This window comes from Lithobates pipiens, unplaced genomic scaffold (genome assembly GCF_037356315.1).
Source record: "Lithobates pipiens isolate NorthernLeopardFrog02 unplaced genomic scaffold, aLitPip1_a1.2 Scaffold_28, whole genome shotgun sequence".
NCBI classification, from domain to species: domain Eukaryota; kingdom Metazoa; phylum Chordata; class Amphibia; order Anura; family Ranidae; genus Lithobates; species Lithobates pipiens.
Window position 1 is genome coordinate 230,655,874 of NW_027507789.1, and position 23,520 is coordinate 230,679,393.

General features: G+C 51.0%; 1 protein-coding gene across 2 annotated transcripts in view; it reads left to right on the forward strand.

The window, feature by feature from the left end:
- The first annotated feature begins 4,434 nt into the window (after positions 1–4,434).
- Positions 4,435–23,520, forward strand: part of FAM20A (FAM20A golgi associated secretory pathway pseudokinase) — an 80,442-nt gene continuing 61,356 nt past the window's right edge. Inside the window, exons 1-2 of one of the 2 annotated variants that reach the window (XM_077460714.1) lie at positions 4,435–4,505; positions 9,893–10,294. In XM_077460714.1, coding sequence (XP_077316840.1) covers positions 4,483–4,505; positions 9,893–10,294 — 425 coding nt within the window. In that variant the 5' untranslated portion in view covers positions 4,435–4,482. Of the gene's footprint in view, positions 4,506–4,733; positions 5,284–9,892; positions 10,295–23,520 lie in introns of those variants that run through there. The other variant, XM_077460715.1, reaches the window with a different exon arrangement.

Here is a 23,520-nt window from a genome sequence, read left to right on the forward strand (position 1 = left end):
GCTGTTCCTGATGATGCTCGTCTGACCTGCCTACTTAAAGCTCTCCAGCTCACTTCACCACTGTCTTCGCCTTGGTCACATCACAAGAAACCATCTCCTGTGGTTCTGGCTGACTACCCGATCCGGTTACTGGACTCTGGCTATGCTTTGACTATGCTTTCTCTATTTACCTTTTTATTTTTATTTAATAAACAAGTGTGATTTAACCACTAGGCGTCCGCGCTATAGCCGAAAGACAGCTGCAGTGTGGACGCCAATTGCCGAGAGGTCGTCCCTGGACGTCCTCCTGTTTACTTCCGCTTCCGCTGTCCCCAGTGCCAGCTGTCAGTGCCATTTGCTCCAGTGCCACCTGTCAGTGCCATCTGTCCCCAGTGCCACGTATAAGTGCCATCTGTCATGAGTGCCACGTATCATCAGTGCCACATAGTGTCACCTGTCATCAGTGCCATATCAGTGTCATCTGTCATCAGTGCCAAATATTAGTGCCATCTGTCATCAGTGCCACGTATTAGTGCCATCTGTCTTCAGTGTCACGTGTCATCAGTGCCACGTATTAGTGCCATCTGTCATCAGTGCCACGTCAGTGTCACTGTCCTGGTGCTCCAGGGCCTTCAAAAGTGTAATAGGTAGTCAACAAGTTAGATGTGTAATTTATGCTCCTAGAACACCTGATGGCGCTCCCTGCAAACGGTTCATAGTTTACATATAGTTACATAGTAGGTGAGGTTGAAAAGACACAAGTCCATCAAGTCCAACCTATGTGTGAGATTATATGTCAGTATTACATTGTATATCATGTATGTTGTGTGATTATATGTCACTATTACATTGTATATCATGTATGTTGTGTGATTATATGTCACTATTACATTGTATATCATGTATGTTGTGTGATTATATGTCAGTATTACATTGTATATCATGTATGTTGCGGTCTTTCAGGTGATTATCTAATAGTTTCTTAAAACTATCGATGCCCCCCGCTGAGACCACCGCCTGTGGAATGGAATTCCACATCCTTGCCGCTCTTACAGTAAAGAACCCTCTGCGTAGTTTAAGGTTAAACCTCTTTTCTTCTCATTTTAATGAGTGGCCATGAGTCTTGTTAAACTCCCTTCTGTGCGTTTTCTCCCTATTGTGGGGTCACCAGTCCGGTATTTATATATTGTGGGGTCACCAGTCCGGTATTTATATATTGTGGGGTCACCAGTCCGGTATTTACATATTGTGGGGTCACCAGTACGGTATTTATATATTGTGAGGTCACCAGTCTGGTATTTGTATACTGTGGGGTCACCAGTCCGGTATTTATATATTTTGGGGTCACCAGTCTGGTATTTGTATACTGTGGGGTCACCAGTCCGGTATTTATATATTGTGGGGTCACCAGTAAGGTATTTATATATTGTGGAGTCACCAGTTTGGTATTTGTATACTGTGGGGTCACCAGTCTGGTATTTATATATTGTGGGGTCACCAGTCCAGTATTTATATATTGTGGGGTCACAAGTCCAGTATTTATATATTTTGGGGTCACCAGTCTGGTATTTGTATACTGTGGGGTCACCAGTCTGGTATTTATATACTGTGGGGTCACCAGTCTGGTATTTATATATTGTGGGGTCACCAGTCCAGTATTTATATATTGTGGGGTCACCAGTCTGGTATTTATATATTGGGGGGTCACCAGTCCTGTATTTATATATTGTGGGGTCACCAGTCTGGTATTTATATATTGGGGGGTCACCAGTCTGGTATTTATATATTGTGGGGTCACCAGTCCAGTATTTATATATTGTGGGGTCACCAGTCTGGTATTTATATATTGGGGGGTCACCAGTCCGGTATTTATATAATGAAATCATATCCCCTCTCAGGCGTCTCTTCTCCATAATTAACGTTTTATCTCTGGAGTTGATCCCTTTTTAATGCCAATATTCTGTTAGCAGCAGCTTGGCATTGCTGGGCCTATCATCTACTAGGACCCCCAGGTCCTTCTCCATCCTACATCCCCCCAGAGGTTCTATAGATTGCATTCAGATATTTTCCACCCAAATACATTATTTTACATTTTTCTACATTGAATCTCATTTGCCATGTAGTTGCCCCTCCCCCCATTCATTTGTTCAGATATTCTCGCAAGGTTTCCACATCTTGCGGAGAAGTTATTGCCCAGTTATTACTTGACTGAGTTCCCTAAGTACCCTCGGGTGCAAGCCATCTGGTCCCGGTGATTTATTACTGTTACGTTTCCCAAGTCTAATTTTAATTCTGCCCTCTGGTAACCATGGAGGTGCTTCCTGTGATATGTCATGAGGATAAACACTGCAGTTTTGGTTACTGAAGCCCACCGATTCCCTTGTGAAGACTGAGGAGAAGAATACATTCAATACCTTCGTCATCTCCCCATCCTTTGTAACCAGATGTCCTTCCTCATTCTTTATGGGGCCAGTATGGTCTGTCCTCCCTTTTTTACTATTTACATACGTAAAGAATTTCTTGGGATTTTTTTGCTCTCCTCCGCTATGTGTCTTTCATGTTCTTTCTTAGCTGTCCTTATTGTATCCTTACATTTCTTGTTGCATTCTTTGTAAAGTCTGAATGTTGATGATGATCCCTCAACCTTGTATTTTTTGAAGGCCTTCTCCTTTGCTTTTATATGCATTTTTACATTGGAGTTAAGCCATCCAGGACTTTTGTTTGCTCTTTTAAATGTATTACCCAATGGGATGCATTGGCTAATGCCCTTATTTAATATGCTCTTAAAGCAAACCCATCTCTCCTCCACGTTCTTTGTTCCTAAGATTTTATCTCAATTTATGCCTTCTAGTAAGGTTCATAGTTTAGGGAAGTTGGCTCTTTTGAAATTCAGTGTCTTTGTATTCTCCTTAGGTTTCCTATTTGTGTGATTTATACTAAAGCCAATTGACCTGTGATCACTGTTCCCTAAATTGCCCCGTATTTCCACATCTGTGATCAGGTCTGTATTGTTGGTAATCAGTAGATCCAGTAACACTTTATTTCTAGTTGGTGCGTCTGCCATCTGACCCATAAAATTGTCCTGCAAGTTCATTTTATTCCTCACAAATATTTGTCCTGATGATGGATCTGGGCTTCCTTGCCAAGGTGGATAATCTCTGTTTGTCCGGGATGATTACACCTCTGCCTGAAGGCAGCTCAGCACATTAGCATTGTTTATCTGCTTTTCAAGGCAAACAAAATGCTGACAATCCGTAAATTACTGGTTGGGTCAGTTCAGCAATTCTGGAAACTCAAGAGGACTGTGAAGGAGGATCTTCCATGTCAGCATCTCGGGGCCCAAATAACAAGTTACCCCACAGCAGGTGGCAGGCTTCTCCACCTTCATCAGTCACTACCAACTGCATCTCACATATGTTCATCACCACCCCTACAGTGATCAGAGAGGTGGAGGGAGGCCAGGAACTCAGTATTTTCTATGTTGGAGGTGTGAGATCCAGGTGGTGGAGTAATGAGAAGGGTATAGAGTGGCCAGGAGCAGAGTATTTTCTATGTTATGGAGGGTCATGTTGGAGGTGTGAGATCCCGGAGGTGGAGTAATGAGAAGAGTATAGAGTGGCCAGGAGCAGAGTATTTTCTCATCTCTGGTCAGTCATTCCTCCAATATACTGCAGATTTTTTCTCACTTCCTGTTTTGGCTGCAGGACAGCAAGTGAAGGGAAATCTCCCCAATGGGACATACAAGGCAGGGGTTCTAACCCTTCAAGAGGAAGTAAACCCTTCCAAACAACTTGGACCTATAGGTAAGCCTAGATTAAGGCTTACCTGTAGGTCCAAGCAATATCTCCTAAACCTATATGGTTTAGGAGATATTTGCCCGAAAATGGGCACCGCTGTCTACGGCGCATGCGCCGTAGACAGCGGCGCGCAGGCGCACTAAATGCGGCAAATCCAAGAATGGATTTGCCAAATTTGTCGACTCCCGTGCGCATGCGCGGGAGTGACGTCATCGCGGCTTCGCCGCATGACAGCAACGGAGCTGCGAGGCGCGACTCCCGTGCGCATGCGCGGGAGTGACGTCATCGCGGTTGCGCCGCTGTCAATGGTCGGAGCTGCGAGACGCCACCAGCAAGATGGACGCGGCGGACTACAGGGATCAGCGGCGACTTCGCTGGCTCCTGTGTCAGGTAAGTGACACATAATGAGCTACTATGCGATGCGATGCGATGCATAGTAGTCCATTATGCTTTACCTTTGCAGGGAAAAAAAGAGGAAGTAAACCCATCAGGGTTTACTTCCTCTTTCATTACTCCATCTACAATGGGGGAAAAAACAAGCTTTACCTGTAGTTCTGTCAATCTGTACATGCAGTAACTGCATTCACCCCCCAGGGGGCTCTGCAGAGCAGAAACATTCTTCATAAGAGTTCCGCTAATCATTCCAACATTCCCATATTAATAGAAGTTCTGTGTCCGGCTAGGATTCCTCCCTGTACAATGAGCAATGCTCTGCAGATCTGTGGAGAGGTCAGTGATGGGATAATCTGCAGAATATATCAATATGGATCTGTCAGGAGGGGGAGGGAGCGATGCTCTGCAGAATATATCAATATGGATCTGTCAGGGGGGAGGGAGCGATGTTCTGCAGAATATATCAATATGGATCTGTCAGGAGGGGGAGGGGAGGGAGCGATGCTCTGCAGAATATATCAATATGGATCTGTCAGGAGGGGGAGGGAGCGATGCTCTGCAGAATATATCAATAGGGATCTGTCAGGAGGGGATGGGATGGAGCAATGTTCTGCAGAATATAATCTGGATCTGTCAGGAGGGGGAGGGAGCGATGCTCTGCAGAATATATCAATAGGGATCTGTCAGGAGGGGATGGGATGGAGCAATGTTCTGCAGAATATAATCTGGATCTGTCAGGAGGGGGTGGGAGTGATGCTCTGCAGAATATATCAATAGGGATCTGTCAGGAGGGGAAGGGAGCGATGCACTCCAGAATATATCAATATGGATCTGTCAGGAGGGGGATGGGATGGAGCGATGTTCTGCAGAATATAATCTGGATCTGTCAGGAGGGGAAGGAGAGGGAGCGTTGTTCTGTAGCGAAGTCAGTGGTGGAATAGTCTGCAGACTTCCTCTGTATATCTTTGTGGTTGTCAGGGAGGTGAAGGGTTAAGCAGTGGCAGTTGAGGGTGACAGGGCAGGTGAGGCAAGTGCAGTGGGCAGGGCTCAGTACAGAGATCAGAGGAGTGTCAGTGTTGAGTTTATTCTGCTGTCTACACTGTACAGGCTCCAGGTTAGTGCACAATGTGTATTGTCTATATGTACTGTGTGCAGTGTGGGGGGTATAGAGATCGGTGGTGTGTGGTGTGGGGGGTATAGAGATCGGTGGTGTGTAGTGTGGGGGGTATAGAGATCGGTGGTGTGCGGTGTGGGGGGTATAGAGATCGGTGGTGTGTAGTGTGGGGGGGGTATAGAGATCGGTGGTGTGTAGTGTGGGGGGTATAGAGATCGGTGGTATGCGGTGGTGTGGGGGGTATAGAGATCGGTGGTGTGGGGGTATAGAGATCGGTGGTGTGCGGTGTGGGGGGTATAGAGATCAGTGGTGTCAATGTGGGGGGTATAGAGATCGGTGGTGTGTAGTGTGGGGGGTATAGAGATCGGTTGTGTGTAGTGTGGGGGGTATAGAGATCGGTGGTGTGTAGTGTGGGGGGTATAGAGATCGGTGGTGTGTAGTGTGGGGGGTATAGAGATCAGTGGTGTCAATGTGGGGGGTATAGAGATCGGTGGTGTGTAGTGTGGGGGGTATAGAGATCGGTGGTGTGTAGTGTGGGGGGTATAGAGATCGGTGGTGTGTAGTGTGGGGGGTATAGAGATCGGTGGTGTGTAGTGTGGGGGGTATAGAGATCGGTGGTGTGCGGTGTGGGGGCTATAGAGATCGGTGGTGTGTGGTGAGGGGGGTATAGAGATCGGTGGTGTGTAGTGTGGGGGGTATAGAGATCGGTGGTGTGGGGGGGTATAGAGATCAGTGGTGTGTAGTGTGGGGGGGGTTTAGAGATCGGTGGTGTGTAGTGTGGGGTGTATAGAGATCGGTGGGGTGCGGTGTGGGGGGTATAGAGATCGGTGGTGTGTAGTGTGGGGGGGTTTAGAGATCGGTGGTGTGCAGTGTGGGGGGTATAGAGATTGGTGGTGTGGGGGGTATAGAGATCGGTGGTGTGCAGTGTGGGGGGTATAGAGATTGGTGGTGTGGGGGGTATAGAGATCGGTGGTGTGTTGTGTGGGGGGTATAGAGATCAGTGGTGTGGGGGGTATAGAGATCGGTGGTGTGGGGGGTATAGAGATCGGTGGTGTGCGGTGTGGGGAGGGTATAGAGATCGGTGGTGTGCGGTGTGGGGGGTATAGAGATCGGTGGTGTGTAGTGTGGGGGGTATAGAGATCGGTGGTGTGTGGTGTGTGGTGTGGGGGGGGTATAGAGATCAGTGGTGTGTAGTGTGGGGGGTATAGAGATCGGTGGTGTGTAGTGTGAGGGGGTTTAGAGATCGGTGGTGTGTAGTGTGGGGGGGGTATAGAGATCGGTGGTGTGTAGTGTGGGGGGGGGTTTAGAGATCGGTGGTGTGTAGTGTGGGGTGTATAGAGATCGGCGGTGTGGGGGGTATAGAGATCGGTGGTGTGTAGTGTGGGGGGGTTTAGAGATCGATAGTGTGTAGTGTGGGGTGTATAGAGATCGGTGGTGTGCGGTGTGGGGGGTATAGAGATCGGTGGTGTGTAGTGTGGGGGGTATAGAGATCGGTGGTGTGCAGTGTGGGGGGTATAGAGATCGGTGGTGTGCAGTGTGGGGGGTATAGAGATCGGTGGTGTGGGGGGGTATAGAGATCAGTGGTGTGTAGTGTGGGGGGGGGGGGGGTTTAGAGATCGGTAGTGTGTAGTGTGGGGTGTATAGAGATCGGTGGTGTGCGGTGTGGGGGGTATAGAGATCGGTGGTGTGTAGTGTGGGGGGTATAGAGATCGGTGGTGTGTAGTGTGGGGGGTATAGAGATCGGTGGTGTGTAGTGTGGGGGGTATAGAGATCGGTGGTGTGCGGTGTGGGGGGTATAGAGATCAATGGTGTGTAGTGTGGGGGGTATAGAGATCGGTGGTGTGTAGTGTGGGGGGGTTTAGAGATCGGTGGTGTGTGGTGAGGGGGGTATAGAGATCGGTGGTGTGTAGTGTGGGGGGGTATAGAGATCGGTGGTGTGTAGTGTGGGGAGTATAGAGATCGGTGGTGTGCGGTGTGGGGGGTATAGAGATCGGTGGTGTGGGGGGGTATAGAGATCAGTGGTGTGTGGTGTGGGGGGGGTATAGAGATCAGTGGTGTGTAGTGTGGGGGGGGGGGTTTAGAGATCGGTGGTGTGTAGTGTGGGGGGGTATAGAGATCAGTGGTGTGTGGTGTGGGGGGGGGGTATAGAGATCAGTGGTGTGCGGTGTGGGGGGTATAGAGATCGGTGGTGTGTAGTGTGGGGGCTTTAGAGATCGGTGGTGTGTAGTGTGGGGGGGTATAGAGATCAGTGGTGTGTGGTGTGGGGGGGGTATAGAGATCAGTGGTGTGTAGTGTGGGGGGGGGGTTTAGAGATCAGTGGTGTGTAGTGTGGGGGGGTATAGAGATCGGTGGTGTGTAGTGTGGGGTGTATAGAGATCGGTGGTGTGCGGTGTGGGGGGTATAGAGATCGGTGGTGTGTAGTGTGGGGGGGGTTTAGAGATCGGTGGTGTGCAGTGTGGGGGGTATAGAGATTGGTGGTGTGGGGAGTATAGAGATCGGTGTTGTGTGGGGAGTATAGAGATCGGTGGTGTGGGGGGTATAGAGATCGGTGGTGTGGGGGGGTATAGAGATCGGTGGTGTGGGGGGGTATAGAGATCGGTGGTGTGGGGGGGTATAGAGATCGGTGGTGTGCGGTGTGGGGAGGGTATAGAGATCGGTGGTGTGCGGTGTGGGGGGTATAGAGATCGGTGGTGTGTAGTGTGGGGGGTATAGAGATCGGTGGTGTGTGGTGTGGGGGGGTATAGAGATCAGTGGTGTGTAGTGTGGGGGGTATAGAGATCGGTGGTGTGTAGTGTGGGGGGTATAGAGATCGGTGGTGTGTAGTGTGAGGGGGTTTAGAGATCGGTGGTGTGTAGTGTGGGGTGTATAGAGATCGGTGGTGTGTAGTGTGGGGGGTATAGAGATCGGTGGTGTGCGGTGTGGGGGGTATAGAGATCGGTGGTGTGTAGTGTGGGGGGGTTTAGAGATCGGTGGTGTGCAGTGTGGGGGGTATAGAGATTGGTGGTGTGGGGAGTATAGAGATCGGTGTTGTGTGGGGGGTATAGAGATCGGTGGTGTGGGGAGTATAGAGATCGGTGGTGTGGGGGGTATAGAGATCGGTGGTGTGGGGGGGTATAGAGATCGGTGGTGTGGGGGGGTATAGAGATCGGTGGTGTGGGGGGGTATAGAGATCGGTGGTGTGCGGTGTGGGGAGGGTATAGAGATCGGTGGTGTGCGGTGTGGGGGGTATAGAGATCGGTGGTGTGTAGTGTGGGGGGTATAGAGATCGGTGGTGTGTGGTGTGGGGGGGTATAGAGATCAGTGGTGTGTAGTGTGGGGGGTATAGAGATCGGTGGTGTGTAGTGTGGGGGGTATAGAGATCGGTGGTGTGTAGTGTGAGGGGGTTTAGAGATCGGTGGTGTGTAGTGTGGGGGGGGGGTATAGAGATCGGTGGTGTGTAGTGTGGGGGGTGGTTTAGAGATCGGTGGTGTGTAGTGTGGGGTGTATAGAGATCGGCGGTGTGGGGGGTATAGAGATCGGTGGTGTGTAGTGTGGGGGGGTTTAGAGATCGGTAGTGTGTAGTGTGGGGTGTATAGAGATCGGTGGTGTGCGGTGTGGGGGGTATAGAGATCGGTGGTGTGTAGTGTGGGGGGTATAGAGATCGGTGGTGTGCAGTGTGGGGGGTATAGAGATCGGTGGTGTGGGGGGGTATAGAGATCAGTGGTGTGTAGTGTGGGGGGGGGGGGTTTAGAGATCGGTAGTGTGTAGTGTGGGGTGTATAGAGATCGGTGGTGTGCGGTGTGGGGGGTATAGAGATCGGTGGTGTGTAGTGTGGGGGGGTATAGAGATCGGTGGGGGGTATAGAGATCGGTGGTGTGTAGTGTGGGGGGTATAGAGATCGGTGGTGTGTAGTGTGGGGGGTATAGAGATCGGTGGTGTGCGGTGTGGGGGGTATAGAGATTGGTGGTGTGTGGTGTGGGGGGTATAGAGATTGGTGGTGTGTGGTGTGGGGGGTATAGAGATCGGCGGTGTGTAGTGTGGGGGGTATAGAGATTGGTGGTGTGTGGTGTGGGGGGTATAGAGATCGGCGGTGTGTGGTGTGGGGAGGGTATAGGTGGGGGAATAGATGGTGTTTATGTTGTATGATATGGCAGTGCACTAGAGAATGCAGCCACTTCACCACAATGACCTGACCCCTCCCCCCAGCACCACTTCACCACTGTAACCTGACCCCCCAGTGCCACTTCACCACTGTAACCTGACCCCCCAGCACCCCTTCACCATTGTGACCTGACCCTCCAGCGCCACTTCACCACTGTATCCTGACCCCCTTATTCCACTATGACCTGACCCCCCCCCCCCCCCAGTTTCACTTCACCACTGTAACCTGACCCCCCCAGTGCCACTTCACCACTGTAACCTGACCCCCCAGTGCCACTTCACCACTGTAACCTGACCTCCCGGTTCCCCTTCACCATTGTGACCTGACCCTCCAGCGCCACTTCACCACTCTATCCTGACCCCCTTATTCCACTATGACCTGACCCCCCCCCCCAGTTTCACTTTACCACTGTAACCTGACCCACCAGTTCCCAGAAACACCCTGCCTTCCACATTCCCTTCTCACCAGGCCCTCCTCAGTCGCTGTGCCATCCTGGATCCCCATGTTGCTGCTCCGCAGGGACAGACTCCTCTTGCTCCTGGCATTTTCTGCCATCCTGGCAGCTGACTTTTACTTCCACTTGTGGCCAGAAATTCAGAGCAGACTCACCCGGAACTGTGACTGCCAAACTCAGAACAGCACTGCACCTGGCCCAGGGACCACAGTCCTCAAAACTGCAGAAACAGAACCAAGGCCAACAGTCCCCAGTACTGCAAAACCAACATTGGAATCCAGAGGCTCCAAATTGCAGCACCTCTTCTCGCACCCACTGTACCAGATACCGGAATCCAGACCCTCAACCCAGGACCTGCTGCTGAATTCCCATGAAGCCATCCGCAAGTATCGCAAGAGAGCCGCCAACCTCAACCGGTAAGGGTGACAATAGCAGATGTTATCAGTAGGAACCAATTGTGGTGGGATCTCCATTAATACGATGCAGTCTTTGGGTATTATGGACTCCTTGTGGTTGGATGGTATTAATAAAGATCCCGTCTTGGGGTATTAGGAATTCATTGTGGTGGGATCTCCATTAATACCATCCTGTCTTGGGGTATTAAGGACTGGTTGTGGTGGGATCTCCATTAATATGATAGTCTTGGGGTATTAAGGACTGGGCGTGGTGGGATCTCCATTAATACGATAGTCTTGGGGTATTAAGGACTGGTTGTGGTGGGATCTCCATTATGTCTTGGGGTAATGAGAGTAAATATTGTTGTTAACATTTCTTTTTCTAAAAGCATCACCAGGTTACAGCTGTTATGGTCCAGGTAAGGTCGGTGTCAGCACTGGGATTTTGGCACCACAGACATGGTAAATCAGAAACGTTCTGACCTCCTACCTCCAATAACCAATGAACGTTCAGCCTGTGTCTAACACTTAACATATGGCTCAACATCTTAAAGCCTAATATTTACAGGTGGTGCAGATACATATGAAGGGGGTGGGGATAATCCAGTTGCAGTGAGGTGTATACATGTCCGCTACCTGGGACTACTGAAATGACATTTGTACAGGACACCGGCTCATTTCATCATAGACCCGAGGTTATATGCAGCCACCTTCAGGTGATCGGACACTGGCAAGCAGAATTGTGAGACTTCCCATATAACTCCTCCCACTCCCATCAATCCCAACCAGCCATTATAGCTCCTCCCACTCCCAGCAAACCTCACCAGCCCATATAACCCCTCCTAGCAATCTTTACCAGCCCACATAACCCCTCCCACTCCCAGCAATATTCACCAGTCCACATAACCCCTCCCACTCCCAGCAATATTCACCAGTCCATATAACCCCTCCCACTCCCAGCAATATTCACCAGTCCACATAACCCCTCCCACTCCCTGCAATATTCACCAGCCCACATAACCCCTCCCACTCCCAGCAATATTCACCAGTCCATATAACTCCTCCCACTCCCTGCAATATTCACCAGCCCACCTAACCCCTCCCACTCTCAGCAATATTTACCAGTCCACATAACCCCTCCCACTCCCAGCAATATTCACCAGTCCATATAACTCCTCCCACTCCCAGCAATATTCACCAGTCCACATAACCCCTCCCACTTCCTGCAATATTCACCAGTCCACATAACCCCTCCCACTCCCAGCAATATTTAGGTTTTTTGTTTATAACTGCTAATTGAACCTGGAAGATTAAGAAAATTCTTCACTGATCTTCACATGGAGAAAATCTCTCCCCCAACCTGGATTTGGGTTTTCCCGTCCACCCGCTAGTGTAGTGTGGTGTGGGAAGGGCGCGTCAGCCTCATACTGGTACTTTTAAACGTGCATTTAGAAAACTCCTCTGAATGTACGTAATGATTTTTAATGCCATTCACACTGTGCGTTTTCCTGCATTTAGATGCAGTCAGTTTAGGTGCGTTTAGAGAAAATATAATTTTCTAGATCTGAATAGACACTCCAAACAACTTTTCAATGCAGGAAAAAGTGATGGGGGACATAAATGTTTTTACCTCGCCGATGACGTCTCCTGAAAAGCGAAACACAGGAGTGTCAGTGTGAATGAAGCCTTAGCTATGGGAAGAAAGCCACGATGCCTGCTGCAGACTCAGTGCACCTGTTTTTGGAAGAGTTCCTTTCATCCCTCCCAGGCTTCCAATTCCAAGTCCTTGTCCTCCTCCCAATTCCATCGCAAGACTAAGCCAGCCAGGACTTGTGCCAATCCCACCTTGCAATGAGGGGTTGTCTCCACTGCTACAGGTGGGTGGGCGTCCGGTGGACACCTAGACTCGGGGAATTTCAGATCTTTGAGTCCAGGGCCTGGTGTCCTGGTTGGACAGGGTGAAAATCTAGTTTCTGCCTCCTCCTCGTTGAATGCCCTCAAATCTGCATTCTTCTGCACTGGGCTTGCAGGACATTACAAGACACGGCCTTGGAACAGTTCATTCAGAAGTGACAGTTCTGATTCCTTCAGATGAACAGGTATGAGGAGTTTATTTCAACCTATTTATGATTCTAAAACTCAAAGTGGTTGTTCCCCTATGCTGGATATCAACACCTTCTGTGGATCTAAAAATTCCAGATGAAATCAGGCTGCAACAGGGGGAATTTTCGGCATTGATAGCCATCAATGATGTGTGTTTACATTTTTCTTCTGTATCGGCTTTTTCTGCCAACATCCAGTGGACGATGCAGACACTTCTGGTGGATCCTCAACCTCTAGAGGTCTGTGTTGGATTAGAGCCATTGGTTGGAGTATCTGAGCCTAGTCCTGGACATGGTTCGTATTTGGACCCTTCACTCCATTTCCATTCATCTGCTTTTGTATGAGATTACAAGGCATTGATTTTTTGCTCCTTTTCTCTCCAAACCTCTGCAGCTCAATGTGCTCACTGCATGGAGTTCTCTTCCTCAGTCTCTGGACTGGCCCATATACTTGTCTCCCAAGGACAGGATATCATTGGTCTGCTGGCTGACCAGGCCTGCACTGGAATTGCTGACGTTCTGTGATGGGAGTCACTTTGAGCGAAGGGATGTGGAACCAGGTTACATTAGAGAGCTCTGGAAACTCCTCGTCCAGCTGCCCCTCCTATGTGCAAGTTTCCCTGTGTCTATTAGGGGCACAGGGTGACCGAGAACCCCAATCTGATCTGGAAGTTCAATAGCCAGTAGCCAATAGCTGCCCTTGCGTTGTTTTTGATCTGTCGGAACAGCATAAAGATGAGCGGTTTTCCCGATAGAAAGATTTAAAACTTATTCTATTTCTAGGTCCATCAGAATTTTGGATCAAGTTTGCTGAAGCCCACGTGGAATATCTGATGAAATGATTCCGTTGGACTTTTTCTGCCAGAAAGTCCGTCCGTGTGTACACGGCCTAAGGCATTTACCTCTCCGGACCAGGTTCCTCCTCTTCCTGGTGAATCTCACTCGACTTGTTCAGTCACTACCTTCAGTCACTACCTTCAGTCACTACCTTCAGCCACTATCTTCAGTCACTACCTTCAGTCACTACCTTCAGCCACTACCTTCAGCCACTACCTTCAGCCACTACCTTCAGTCACTACCTTCAGTCACTACCTTCAGTCACTACCTTCAGCCACTACCTTCAGTCACTACCTTCAGTCACTACCTTCAGTCACTACCTTCAGCCACTACCTTCAGTCACTACCTTCAGCCACTACCTTCAGTCACTACCTTCAGTCACTACCTTCAGCCACTACCTTCAGTCACTACCTTCAGTCACTACCTTCAGTCACTACCTTCAGTCACTACCTTCAGTCACTACCTTCAGCCACTACCTTCAGCCACTACCTTCAGTCACTACCTTCAGCCACTATCTTCAGCCACTACCTTCAGTCACTACCTTCAGTCACTACCTTCAGTCACTACCTTCAGTCACTACCTTCAGCCACTACCTTCAGCCACTACCTTCAGTCACTACCTTCAGTCACTACCTTCAGTCACTACCTTCAGTCACTACCTTCAGTCACTACCTTCAGCCACTACCTTCAGTCACTACCTTCAGTCACTACCTTCAGCCACTACCTTCAGCCACTACCTTCAGTCACTACCTTCAGCCACTACCTTCAGTCACTACCTTCAGTCACTACCTTCAGTCACTATCTTCAGCCACTATCTTCAGCCACTATCTTCAGCCACTACCTTCAGCCACTACCTTCAGCCACTATCTTCAGCCACTACCTTCAGCCACTAGTGATGGCCGAACGGTTCGCCCGGCGGTCGTTTCGCGGCGAATTTCCGACTTTCGCCGTCCGCGGGTTCGAACGCCTTTTTCCGTCGTTCGCCCCGGCGGACTTACGTGTTTAATGTATACAAGAACTTTAACCTTTCGTGACACGTTTATCATGTGTTACAGGACAACCAATTGAGACATGACAGCTCATGGACACTTGGACATTCCCCCTAACCTATAAATACACCCGATCCGGTGGCCATTTTACATTCTTTCTTCTGTCACTGTAGGGAAAGGATCCTGTGTGGAGTAGGGACAGAGAAAACGCTAGCTATTTGGTACACAAAAGTTCTTTTCAGGACTGGTATAGGTGTTAGGTCAGCAGCCTGAGTTTCTTTTGTCAGTTTAGATAAAGGGACAGAGCGCTGTATGCTGCTATTTTAGGGACAGCTCAGCCAGATTAGTCTTTCTTCATCATCATCATCATCATCATCATTAGCTGTTACTATCAGGTCCACAAAAGAGCTGTTCCAGCTAATCGTTCCAGCCTACTCTTTTTTGCCAATTTGTATAGGGACAGGCAGGAAGCAGTGTGTCAGGCAGTGAGGATAATTTTAAAGACTTGCTGTTACTATTAGTTCCACAAAGGTTCTTTTCAGGACTGGTATCAGTGGTACGGTAATAGGCTTGTACACGTATAATATTCTTTCTTCCAAATATAGAAAGAATATTATACTTGACTGCTGCCCTTCTGCTGCAGTCTGCTAATCATTCACAACTCACTTGTTCCACAAAGCTCTTTATCAGGACTGGTAACTTGGTCTGTCTAGGGTGCTACGGTACATAGGCTTGGGTGCGGTACAGTCTGCTGTTCTGTAAGGACCGCTATCGGTCCACAATAGATAGGGTTGCCGTGCACTACTGCTGACCGCTGCCCTATACTGCAGCAGTCCTTCAGCGGTATAGGGACTGACGCACAGTCTGCTAAACACTAATACACAACCTGCTTGGTCCACAAAAGTTCTTATAAGGACTGGTAACTTGGTATAGGGTGCTACGGTACATAGGCCTGAGTGCGTTACAGTCTGCTGTTCTGTAAGGACCGCTATCGGTCCACAATACATAGGGTTGACGTGCACTACTGCTGACCGCTGCCCTATACTGCAGCAGTCCTTCAGCGGTATAGGGACTGACGCACAGTCTGCTAATCACTAACACACAACCTGCTTGGTCCACAAAAGTTCTTATAAGGACTGGTAACTTGGTATAGGGTGCTACGGTACATAGGCCTGAGTGCGTTACAGTCTGCTGTTCTGTAAGGACCGCTATCGGTCCACAATACATAGGGTTGCCGTGCACTACTGCTGACCGCTGCCCTATACTGCAGCAGTCCTTCAGCGGTATAGGGACTGACGTACAGTCTGCTAATCACTAACACACAACCTGCTTGGTCCACAAAAGTTCTTATAAGGACTGGTAACTTGGTATAGGGTGCTACGGTACATAGGCCTGAGTGCGTTACAGTCTGCTGTTCTGTAAGGACCGCTATCGGTCCACAATACATAGGGTTGCCGTGCACTACTGCTGACCGCTGCCCTATACTGCAGCAGTCCTTCAGCGGTATAGGGACTGACGCACAGTCTGCTAAACACTAACACACAACCTGCTTGGTCCACAAAAGTTCTTATAAGGACTGGTAACTTGGTATAGGGTGCTACGGTACATAGGCCTGAGTGCAGTACAGTCTGCTGTTCTGTAAGGACCGCTATCGGTCCACAATACATAGGGTTGCCGTGCACTACTGCTGACCGCTGCCCTATACTGCAGCAGTCCTTCATTGGTATAGGGACTGACGTACAGTCTGCTAATCACTAACACACAACCTGCTTGGTCCACAAAAGTTCTTATAAGGACTGGTAACTTGGTATAGGGTGCTACGGTACATAGGCCTGAGTGCGTTACAGTCTGCTGTTCTGTAAGGACCGCTATCGGTCCACAATACATAGGGTTGCCGTGCACTACTGCTGACCGCTGCCCTATACTGCAGCAGTCCTTCAGCGGTATAGGGACTGACGTACAGTCTGCTAATCACTAACACACAACCTGCTTGGTCCACAAAAGTTCTTATAAGGACTGGTAACTTGGTATAGGGTGCTACGGTACATAGGCCTGAGTGCGTTACAGTCTGCTGTTCTGTAAGGACCGCTATCGGTCCACAATACATAGGGTTGCCGTGCACTACTGCTGACCGCTGCCCTATACTGCAGCAGTCCTTCAGCGGTATAGGGACTGACGCACAGTCTGCTAAACACTAACACACAACCTGCTTGGTCCACAAAAGTTCTTATAAGGACTGGTAACTTGGTATAGGGTGCTACGGTACATAGGCCTGAGTGCAGTACAGTCTGCTGTTCTGTAAGGACCGCTATCGGTCCACAATACATAGGGTTGCCGTGCACTACTGCTGACCGCTGCCCTATACTGCAGCAGTCCTTCATTGGTATAGGGACTGACGTACAGTCTGCTAATCACTAACACACAACCTGCTTGGTCCACAAAAGTTCTTATAAGGACTGGTAACTTGGTATAGGGTGCTACGGTACATAGGCCTGAGTGCGTTACAGTCTGCTGTTCTGTAAGGACCGCTATCGGTCCACAATACATAGGGTTGCCGTGCACTACTGCTGACCGCTGCCCTATACTGCAGCAGTCCTTCATTGGTATAGGGACTGACGTACAGTCTGCTAATCACTAACACACAACCTGCTTGGTCCACAAAAGTTCTTATAAGGACTGGTAACTTGGTATAGGGTGCTACGGTACATAGGCCTGAGTGCGTTACAGTCTGCTGTTCTGTAAGGACCGCTATCGGTCCACAATACATAGGGTTGCCGTGCACTACTGCTGACCGCTGCCCTATACTGCAGCAGTCCTTCAGCGGTATAGGGACTGACGTACAGTCTGCTAATCACTAACACACAACCTGCTTGGTCCACAAAAGTTCTTATAAGGACTGGTAACTTGGTATAGGGTGCTACGGTACATAGGCCTGAGTGCGTTACAGTCTGCTGTTCTGTAAGGACCGCTATCGGTCCACAATACATAGGGTTGCCGTGCACTACTGCTGACCGCTGCCCTATACTGCAGCAGTCCTTCAGCGGTATAGGGACTGACGCACAGTCTGCTAAACACTAACACACAACCTGCTTGGTCCACAAAAGTTCTTATAAGGACTGGTAACTTGGTATAGGGTGCTACGGTACATAGGCCTGAGTGCAGTACAGTCTGCTGTTCTGTAAGGACCGCTATCGGTCCACAATACATAGGGTTGCCGTGCACTACTGCTGACCGCTGCCCTATACTGCAGCAGTCCTTCATTGGTATAGGGACTGACGTACAGTCTGCTAATCACTAACACACAACCTGCTTGGTCCACAAAAGTTCTTATAAGGACTGGTAACTTGGTATAGGGTGCTACGGTACATAGGCCTGAGTGCGTTACAGTCTGCTGTTCTGTAAGGACCGCTATCGGTCCACAATACATAGGGTTGCCGTGCACTACTGCTGACCGCTGCCCTATACTGCAGCAGTCCTTCAGCGGTATAGGGACTGACGTACAGTCTGCTAATCACTAACACACAACCTGCTTGGTCCACAAAAGTTCTTATAAGGACTGGTAACTTGGTATAGGGTGCTACGGTACATAGGCCTGAGTGCGTTACAGTCTGCTGTTCTGTAAGGACCGCTATCGGTCCACAATACATAGGGTTGCCGTGCACTACTGCTGACCGCTGCCCTATACTGCAGCAGTCCTTCAGCGGTATAGGGACTGACGCACAGTCTGCTAAACACTAACACACAACCTGCTTGGTCCACAAAAGTTCTTATAAGGACTGGTAACTTGGTATAGGGTGCTACGGTACATAGGCCTGAGTGCAGTACAGTCTGCTGTTCTGTAAGGACCGCTATCGGTCCACAATACATAGGGTTGCCGTGCACTACTGCTGACCGCTGCCCTATACTGCAGCAGTCCTTCATTGGTATAGGGACTGACGTACAGTCTGCTAATCACTAACACACAACCTGCTTGGTCCACAAAAGTTTTTATAAGGACTGGTAACTTGGTATAGGGTGCTACGGTACATAGGCCTGAGTGCAGTACAGTCTGCTGTTCTGTAAGGACCGCTATCGGTCCACAATACATAGGGTTGACGTGCACTACTGCTGACCGCTGCCCTATACTGCAGCAGTCCTTCAGCGGTATAGGGACTAAGAGTTTTGTCACAGGGTGATTTAAAAAATGACAGGCAGAGGAAGAGGCAGGCCCTTCCGCAGGGGTGGTAGGGGTAGGGCAGGAGCAACAGCCTTGAGCCAAAGTGGGAAGTTGCAGAAGGTGCGTTCAATTACTTTAAAGGACGCACCAGACTTGGTTGAGTGGCTCACTCAGCCTTATTCTTCTGCACCCTCCTCATCCTCTCGATCTGCACCCTCTTCTTCACTCTCTGCTATGTGCACCCCCAAAGACACTACCACCAACAACACCACCACCACCACATACCTTCCGCTTGAGTGCAAATGGGGGCCTTCATGCTCCAGTGTTTTAATAGGGACCCCCGTATAAAAAGCATGAGGGTCAAGGACCAGTACTGGGTGGCAACGTACTTAGATCCCCGGTACAAACACAAAATGGCGGAAATGTTACCGCCGTCGCAGAGGGCTGTCAGAATGCAGCACTTCCAGGCCTTGCTTCGAGAAATGCTGCATTCTGCTTTTGCGTGCGCTGGCAGAGGAGCAATTCCCACTCCCAGAGAAGGATTTGCGGGTACCAATCCAACAGCGCCTGCAAGAAGAGGCCGGTTTGAAGATGTGTTGGTGACTTCGGATATGAGGTCATTCTTTCAGCCGACCCATCGACAGGTGTCATCCGGATCCAGCATCAGGGAACGCCTAGACCGTCAGGTGTCCGACTACATTGGGTTAACGGCCGATGTGGACGCTCTGAGGAGTGATGAACCCCTAGACTACTGGGTGGGCAGGCTTGACCTCTGGCCAGAGCTTGCCCAATTTGCAATCGAACTGTTGGCTTGCCCCTCATCCAGTGTCCTGTCCGAAAGGACGTTCAGCGCAGCAGGGGGGATTGTGACCGATAAGCGTACTCGCCTAGCTCACGACAGTGTTAACTACCTCACATTTCTAAAAATGAATGAGGCATGGATCTCGGAGGAATTCAACACATGTGATCAGTAGACCATGTATATGTCTATAAACAATTTTTGGAATCAAGCACACAGACCTTCTTAATTCATTTGGCTCACTTCCCTGACCCAAAAAAGCACACCGTACTATATGCCCCTACCCTCCTCTTTGAAGAGGTTGAGCGGTGTCATATTTCTACTGGGGCTGCTTATTATGAGGGGTTCCCACCATCCCTGTGCTGTGCTGACTTCCTCCTGGGTGTTCTTATTATGAGGGGCTCCCACCATCCCTGTGCTGTGCTGACTTCCTCCTGGGGGTTCTTATTATGAGGGGCTCCCACCATCCCTGTGCTGTGCTGACTTCCTCCTGGGGGTTCTTATTATGAGGGGATCACACCATCCCTGTGCTGTGCTGACTTCCTCCTGGGGCTGCTTACGGTGCTGCTGTCAGCGCTGTATGTCACGGAGCTGCTGTCAGCGCTGTATGTCACGGAGCTGCTGTCAGCGCTGTATGTCACGGAGCTGCTGTCAGCGCTGTATGTCACGGAGCTGCTGTCAGCGCTGTATGTCACGGTGCTGCTGTCAGCGCTGTATGTCACGGAGCTGCTGTCAGCGCTGTATGTCACGGAGCTGCTGTCAGCGCTGTATGTCACGGAGCTGCTGTCAGCGCTGTATGTCACGGAGCTGCTGTCAGCGCTGTATGTCACGGAGCTGCTGTCAGCGCTGTATGTCACGGTGCTGATGTCAGTGCTCTGTATTACGGTGCTGCTGTCAGTGCTCTGTATCTCCTGCACCCTCTTGTTTGCCTACCCTGGTCCCTGACCTTCCCTCTCCTCCATTGCCTTCATTAGCTCCATAGTCCTGAATTGTCAGAACAATTTCCCAAATAAAAAAAAAATGCTTGTAGTTATCGATCCCAAATTCACCTCATACATGTATTATGCTATTGTCCAGGTGGTGGGACTACGTGCTACCCCCTAATAATTACCCCGTGGCCGCAAATTCGACCTAAAGGTTTGCGAAATTCGCCTCCCATTGAAGTCAATGGAGCCCGCGGCGAACGGTCGTTTTCGCGAACGTTTGTGCCCGTTCGCGTTTCGCGTTCGCGAAACGTCCCGTCGGAAGTTCGTCCATCACTATCAGCCACTACCTTCAGCCACTATCTTCAGCCACTACCTTCAGTCACTACCTTCAGTCACTACCTTCAGTCACTACCTTCAGCCACTATCTTCAGTCACTACCTTCAGTCACTACCTTCAGCCACTATCTTCAGTCACTACCTTCAGTCACTACCTTCAGCCACTACCTTCAGTCACTACCTTCAGCCACTACCTTCAGCCACTACTACCTTCAGTCACTACCTTCAGCCACTACCTTCAGTCACTACCTTCAGCCACTACCTTCAGCCACTACTACCTTCAGTCACTACATTCAGCCACTACCTTCGGTCACTACCTTCGGCCACTACCTTCGGGCCACTACCTTCGGGCCACTACCTTCAGCCACTATCTTCAGCCACTACCTTCGGCTCTTTAGCACCAGGTGTCTGTTTCTTAGATTTGTAAGCCTCCCGCCATGTTCTCCCATCTGTGAAGATCTACCAGCTGTAGACACCAGCTTAGCCCTGTGGTGGTTTAGGCCACTTTTTGAGTTCAGGACCGGACTGCCTTTGAGGGCATGTTGGCATTGTTGTTGTGATGCCCAGCTCTGTGTGCTATGGCTTGGGGAAATCCCAGGGTCTAGGGAGCCCGTATGTTTCTTGTACTATATGATCTGAACACGGCCAGACCTTAATTCCATCAGAATCTTCCGTGAATCAAACCATAAGGCCCCTTTCACACTGGGGCGCTTTGCAGGCACTACAGTGCTAAAAATAGAGCCTGCAAAGTGCCCCAGTGTGAAAGTAGCCTAATAACATCGGACATCGCCCCCCTGTCCTGGCTGTTCATCCTATGGCTTGCTGGGAATGAGAAGGGCTATATGAACCCCGGGTCTCTGCAGGAGCCTGTGCCTGGCACCGTACACCTTATGTTACCAATAGATTTACACAACGTAAGGCCCCTTTCACACGGCATGAAAGTTGCGTGTTTTTGCCACGATTTTGACGCAAATTTTGATGCGACTTGAAGCAATGCCTGTGTCTATGGGCCTCAAGGTGCATCAAAGTAGCGCAGGGACTACTTTGAAGTCGCAGAGATATGAATGGTACTCATTGGAAATCATGGGGTATGACTTGTCATGCGACTCAGTGTGAAAGGGGCCTTAAATATTTCAAAGATTTTTAGAAAAATTTGAGTTGTCACATGTGAACTAAGCAGACGGCTATTCCATGTCTTCCACAGAACCTCCCGGGATTGAGGTCTGGGCTCGTTCTCTGCGCTCTGACAGTGATGAGATCCCAGTCCTTGTTCCCTGCAACTGCTCAAAATTTGGGTCCATTCAACCTGCCCTGAGCCCTGACCCCTTCCCTGCTCTGACCCCTGTCATGACCTGACCCTGTCCTGACACCATCCCTGCACCCTGACCCCGGTCCTGACCTCTGTCCCTATCCCTGCACCCTGACCCCATCCCTGACCTGACCCTGTCCTGACCCCATCCCTGCACGCTGACCCCATCCCTGCTCTGACCCTATCCCTGGACCCTGACCCCATCCCTGCTCTGACACCTGTCCTGACCTGACCCTGTCCTGACCCCATCCCTGCTCTGACCCCATCCCTGCGCCTTGACACCATCCCTGCGCTGACCCCTGTCCTGACCTGACCCTGTCCTGACCCCATCCCTGACCCCGATCCTGACCCCGGTCCCCATCCCTGCACCATGACCCCATCCCTGACCTGACCCTGTCCTGACCCCATCCCTGCACGCTGACCCCATCCCTGCTCTGACCCCATTCCTGCGCCCTGACCCCATCCTTGCTCTGACCCCTGTCCTGACTTGACCCTGTCCTGACCCCATCCCTGACCCCAATCCTGACCCCAATCCTGACCCCGGACCCCATCCCTGCACCCTGACCCCATCCCTGCTCTGACCCCTGTCCCCATCCCTGCTCTGACCCCTGTCCTGACCCCACCCCATCCCTGCACATGACCCCATCCCTGCTCTGACCCCTGTCCTGACCCTATTGCTGCACCCTGACCCCATCCCTGCACCTTATCCCATCCCTGCACCCTGTCCTGACCCCATCCCTGCCCCCTGACCCCATCCCTGCCCCCTGACCCCATCCCTGCCCCCTGACCCCATCCCTGCACCTGACCCCATCCCTGCCCCCTGTCCCCATCCCTGCCCCCTGACCCCATCCCTGCCCCTTGACCCCATCCCTGCACCTTACCCCATCCCTGCACCCTGTCCTGACCCAATGCCTGCCCCCTGTCCCCATCCCTGCCCCCTGACCCCATCCCTGCCCCCTGACCCCATCCCTGCCCCTGACCCCATCCCTGCACCCTGTCCTGACCCAATCCCTGCCCCCTGTCCCCATCCCTGCCCCCTGACCCCATCCCTGCCCCCTGACCCCATCCCTGCACCCTGTCCTGACCTAATCCCGGCACTCTGACCCCATCCCTGCTCCCTGACCCCATCCCATCCTGACCTGACCCCATCCTTGCTCTGACCTCATCTCTGCACCCTGTCCCCATCCCTGCTCTGACCTCTAACCCCATCCCTGCTCTGACCCCTGCCCCCACCCGTGCTCTGACCCCATCCCTGCTCTGACTCCATCCCTGCTCTGACCCCTGTCCTGACCTGGCCCCATCCCTGCTCTGACCCCATCCCTGCTTTTACTCCATCCCTGCTCTGGCCCCATCCCTGCCCCTTGTCCCCATCCCTGCTCTGACCCCATCCCTGCACCTGTCCCCATCCCTGCTCTGACCCTGGCCTCACCTGACCCCACCCCATCCCTGCACATGACCCCATCCCTGCTCTGACCCCTGTCCTGACCCTATCGCTGCACCCTGACCCCATCCCTGCACCCTGTCCCTGCTCTGACCCCATCCCTGCACCCTGACCCCTGTCCTGACCTGCCCCCATCCCAACTCTGACCTCATCTCTGCACCCTGTCCCCATCCCTGCTCTGGCCCCTGTCCCCATCCCTGCACCTGACCCCATCCCTGCACCCTGACCCCATCCCTGCACCCTGACCCCATGCCTGCACCCTTACCCCATCCCTGAACCTGTCCCCATCCCTGCACCCTGACCCCATCCCTGCACCTTACCCCATCCCTGCACCCTGTCCTGACCCAATCCCTG